The sequence below is a fragment of the Centroberyx gerrardi genome, chromosome 16 (genome assembly GCF_048128805.1).
Source record: "Centroberyx gerrardi isolate f3 chromosome 16, fCenGer3.hap1.cur.20231027, whole genome shotgun sequence".
Classification (NCBI taxonomy): Eukaryota; Metazoa; Chordata; class Actinopteri; order Beryciformes; family Berycidae; genus Centroberyx; species Centroberyx gerrardi.
In genome coordinates this window covers 29,498,153-29,503,152 of record NC_136012.1, presented here as the reverse complement: position 1 = coordinate 29,503,152, position 5,000 = coordinate 29,498,153, and the positions used below count along the sequence as shown (strand labels likewise).

At 53.7% G+C, this 5,000-nt stretch overlaps 1 protein-coding gene across 1 annotated transcript in view; it reads right to left on the bottom strand.

Annotated features, from left to right (window-relative positions):
* The window catches only part of pcdh1b (protocadherin 1b), a 19,670-nt gene that overhangs the window by 1,583 nt on the left and 13,087 nt on the right, over nt 1-5,000 (bottom strand). Inside the window, exons 2-3 of the mRNA XM_071898055.2 lie at nt 4,268-5,000; nt 1-2,133 (exon numbers count right to left, since the gene is read on the bottom strand). The exon at nt 1-2,133 is cut by the window's left edge and continues 1,583 nt beyond it; the exon at nt 4,268-5,000 is cut by the window's right edge and continues 93 nt beyond it. Coding sequence (XP_071754156.1) covers nt 1-2,133; nt 4,268-5,000 — 2,866 coding nt within the window. The remainder of the gene's footprint in view (nt 2,134-4,267) is intronic.

Below are 5,000 nucleotides of genomic sequence, written 5' to 3'. Positions count from 1 at the left end.
TTGGTCGGAGCCTGTAGAGTTGTTGTCGCCCGTTCCCACAAAGGTGTTGGTGGCGGGGAGATCCTGAACGGCCTGGTGCTTCTTGGAGGCGGAGGGGGACTGAGGCTGCAGCTGGATGGAGGGCAGGGGGGAGTTGGAGCGGTAGTGTCGGCCCAGATCGGGGCTTCCCGGGGGATAGTTAAGGGGCAGGTGGATTCTGGGACTGTCGTTGACGTTGTCGTTGATAAGGTTGAACTTGAGGCCCTTCTGCAGGCTCGCCTCCTCGTCCTCCTCCAGCGGCTTGGCGGGTTTGGGAGCTTTGCCCTTCTTGCTCTTTTTCCCTTTGCCGTTTTTGGGCCCCTGTTTGGGAGCGTACAGGTCCTTACTCTCCTTCTTGCCGGCCTGGTAGCCGCTCTTGGTGTCTTTCTGCAGCCGGTGTCTGATGACCACCACAGCCACGATGACCAGGATGACGCCGGCGATGCCCGCCAGGCTGCCGTACAGGATGTTGCTGCGCTGGGCGAGGGCGTAGTTGGGGTCTCCGGCGATGTCCCTGTCCAGGGGCGTGTAGAGGCTGTGTCCCACCAGGGACTCGATGAGGGTGACGTTGCCAATGGTGTCATTAACGAAGATGTGGACCAGCGCGGTGGTGTGGCGGGGAGGTTTGCCCTTATCGCTGACCCTCACCACCAGGCGGTGCAACCCGTTGTGCTTGCGGGTGAACTCCTGCGCCAGCGTGATTTCCCCGCTGCTGGGTGAGATGTGGAACAGGCCGTGCGGGTTTCCGCCAGTGATGCTGTAGACCAGCTCGGCGTTGGGTCCCGAGTCAATGTCCTCTGCCTCCACCACCTCCACACTGGTTTCGGGGGTGGTGACGGGCGGCAGGTACTTGTAGGTGGAGTTAGACGGCTTGGTGACATACGGGGCGTTGTCGTTCTCATCGAGGACATTGATGGTCACACCCACATAGGAGGAGCGGGGCGGGTCGCCGGCGTCCACGGCCTTCAGGCGGAAGGTGTAGGTGCTTTCCTTCTCGCGGTCGAAGGAGATGCTGGACAGGATGGTTCCTGTGCCGTTCTGGATGACGAACTTGCCGTTGTCCGGTTCCACGTACAGCCTCACCCTGGCATTCTCTCCTTTATCGGCATCTGTGACGGTTACCACGCCGACGGGATTGAGCGGAGGCATGTTCTCGATGACAGAGAAGCTGTAGCCGCTTAGCATAAACTTGGGGTCGTTGTCATTGCGGTCCAGAACGTTGATCACCACTGTAGCGGTGCCGGTCTTGCTGGGAACGCCTTTGTCTGCTGCCGCCACATGAAACTCATAGCGCTCTGTATCTTCACGATCCAGCAGGTTCTTCACACGAACTTCCCCGCTGTTGGTGTCGATCTCGAAGAGCTTGGTGGCCGATAGCTCAACGATGCTATAGGCCAGCTCTGCATTGGTACCACTGTCTGCGTCGCTCGCCACTACGTCTAGCACCTTGTCACCTGGTTGGTTGCCCTCTGCAAAGTCCACCTCCAGCATCGCTGGGGAAAAGTTTGGTGTGTTGTCGTTCATGTCAGTGACCTGGACTTTGAGGGAGTTGGTGCTAGACAGGGCCGGGTTCCCAGAATCCACGGCGACAATCTCAATCCTGTAATCCTTCACACGCTCATAGTCCAGCAAGGTGGTCGTCTGCAGGAAGTACTTCCTCTTCCGGTCGTTGGCCGACTCGCTGGCGGGTCGGAGCTGAAACGGCACGTCGCCTGCAACCACGCACGTCACCACCGCATTTTCCCCCTCGTCACGGTCCGACACCTGGACCAGCGCCACCGGCGTGCCGATGGGCATGTCCTCAGAGATGTTGGCCACGCCGTCCTGGTGCGTCACCAAGCCGATACCACGGATCTCGATGGCCGGCGCGTTGTCGTTCTGGTCCTTGACGTTGATGGTCACCAGGACCTTGGAGGTCTTGGAGTTGGGCCCACGATCCTTGGCAACCACAAAGAACTTGAGGAAGCTCTCCTCCTCACGGTCCACCAGGCCCTTCACGTAAATGATGCCGGTGGAGCGGTCGATGCGGAGAAGCCTCTGGACGGTGTCGGAGGCCTGGTGGAGGCTGTAGTCGATCTCACCGTTGGTACCGGTGTCGGCGTCGTTGGCTCTGACCTACAAGGAGAAGACAGAGGTTAAGCTTTTCAGAGCCAAACACCGTCCTGTGCTACAGGTATGCTTTCCCAAAAAGGGGTTGTTTAATAAGCTTCTTTTATATTTTAGTCATGTTGCTGATACAACCAGAACAACTTACAACGAATGATCAGGCTGTTGCTAACCTGAAACCTTCTGGCTCCAGGACGGTCTCTCTAACTGCTGCCCCATAACCTCAGGAACATTTTGCCCCAAGCTGACGCATGTTTATATTTCTATTCTTACAGCTTACAAAGACTCACTATCATTACTACAAAGCCCTTGTGTTTTGCTGATGGGGGAGGTTCATGCTCTGTGTGAAACATAATAGATGATCAAAGCTAAGTGCACACACCCACACAAACATCTAATGATTGTGGAATGGGTCATTGGCGTCTAATGGGCAGATGAGTGAATGTTAATGTTCCTCTCATTATCAGAAAGCCCCGGTTCCTCGGGGCCCATTAGGAGACCAGGGAGGACCGGCCGACATCGGCCAAGATCCAGCTTCGTACGCTGAGAATCCAAATAAATGGAGGTAATTAATCAGTTAGGAAGTACAAGTAGTCCACAGAATATTACACCTTGTTAGGATGCATTTCTACACATGCTAATTCAAATACTTTGTAATTGTATTCCATGCCCCAATTACAATGAAAACTGTCTGTCAGTGTGTAGTTTCCAATGTAACTTGTTCTTGTAGGTGTTGAATAGTTGTTGAATGTCCCAGGTGTTGATTCAGTGTTGCTACAGCATCGCCTGGGACTTACATAATTAGGATTTTAAAATTTTAGGTCAGTATTCCTTCAAAGGGAACTGGATGTAGCAGCAGCTAAGCTTGACATTAAACACTTCACTGGTTGAAATTTTCATGGCATTTTGAAAGATATCAAATTCCACGTTTTTTCCAAGGCTACTGGAGCTGTTGGTGATAATACTGAGAGCCGCAGGACAACACAGCGCCTGAACATAACATACTGCTAAATTATCTGTAAAGACAGATGGTGGAGTGGAGGTGAAGCGGCCGTGGGATCGCAGCATGTAGTTACATATTAACCAGCGATTCAACTTCACCTTTGAGCCTTGGTGAACCTGCTGTATTTACTTACTGTTGCCATCAGACTGAGCAGGAATCAGCTTAGAGATTTGGTTCTGTGACTTTACATATCCTGACAAACACCTCAGCACATCATCATCCCTGACTGAAGCAGGACCAGTCAGCCTTCCAGCGAGGCATGCATGACTTAATCTGAGTCAGTCATGAGATTATCCATGGGGCTTATTGGTATTATTGCTCTAGATGTGACTCATTCCATTTCAGAAAGCCACAGAATTCATTTCACTTAACGTGCATTTGAAGAGCGATGCTTTAGAGGCAGCAGGACCGCTTTGATTGACACCCCTGACCTGCTTAAATCATCCAATGAGAGCGGTTTTTATTCCTGCCTCCAATGGAAGATTACGAAGGAGAAGACTCTTGACTCGCTCTTTGAAAACAACTCAATCATAGTGGCTAATTGTCGACTAGGAGATTAACAGTATTTATACCAACTGTATGCCTGGACACTTGTCTCAAATTGGCCCTGGAGAACTGCCAACCCAGCGCCGGCCTAATCACAGCAGCGCTGAGCTAGCTCCCCACAGCTCAACTGTTCAATACGCAATTCTCAGAAGCTGTCAATAATTCACTGGTGTTTGGTCATGTCGGGCGTTTAAAGCCACACCGGAGGAAAGGAAATCAATGGGCAGGAGACATAATTTCAGCTTCATGGTTTCTTTAACCTTTACCCCTTTGTTTTGGATCAGCACCCAGCGGGAGACGACTTCCCTGATCACCCTGGGGTGCCGGTAAGGTCTGTGGAGGCGAATCATACTGGTTTACCGCCAGTCCACTCATTTTCACAGTTTGTGCTCCTCAACAGGCAGAACAGCAGATTTTTACATATGTGTCGATATAGAACTAAATAAAATAAAATCCCTAAGCACAGCGTGGCAACAGGACAAGATTGCTCCATTAAGTGTAGGAGTATGTCAATATTAGCCTGTGTGGGTGTGTGTATGCACAGGTGAGTGTGTGTGTGTGTGTGTGTGTGTGTGTGTGTGTGTGTGTGCTGACCTGCAGTACAGAGTGTCCCAGCGGGCTGTTTTCTGGTAATTCGGCTTCGTAGTGATTCCTCTCGAACTTGGGAGCGTTGTCGTTCTGGTCGGTGACGGTGACTCGCAGCAGAGCGCTGCTGGCCCTCGGCGGGTTCCCTCCGTCCACCACCCGGATGTTCAGGTCGTACGAGTCCTTCATCTCGCGGTCCAGGTTGCCCATGACGACGAGCTGCGGCAGTTTCTCGTCGGTATCCACGGCGACCTGCAGGCTGAAGAGCTGGTCGGCGTCCGGCCCGGTGCTGAGCGAGTACTCGGCCACGCCGTTGGCGCCGGAGTCCTTATCGTTGGCCATGGGGATGGAGAACAGGGCGCCGATGTGGGTGTTCTCCGGGATGGACAGGGTGAGGATGGGCGAGGCGAACTGCGGCGTGCTGTCGTTGATGTCCATCACCTCGATCCGGCCCTCGATCAGCCGGGGGCCGGTGCCGATGCCTTTGATCATGTCGGTGATGGACACCTCGAACTCCAGGAAGCACTTGTCGCCGTCGAACAGATTGCGGCAGTCCCTCAGCATCTCGCGGTCGATGGCGACCTCGGTGGTGTAGATGTCTCCGGTCTTGCCGTCCACCCTCAGGTACGGCGACCCCACCTCCAGCTTGTACAGGTGACCGGTGTCCGGCAGGCCCCGGTCCGCCGCCAGGCTGCCGATCAGCGTGTTGGGCGGCTGCTCTTCAGGAACGCGGTAGAGGATG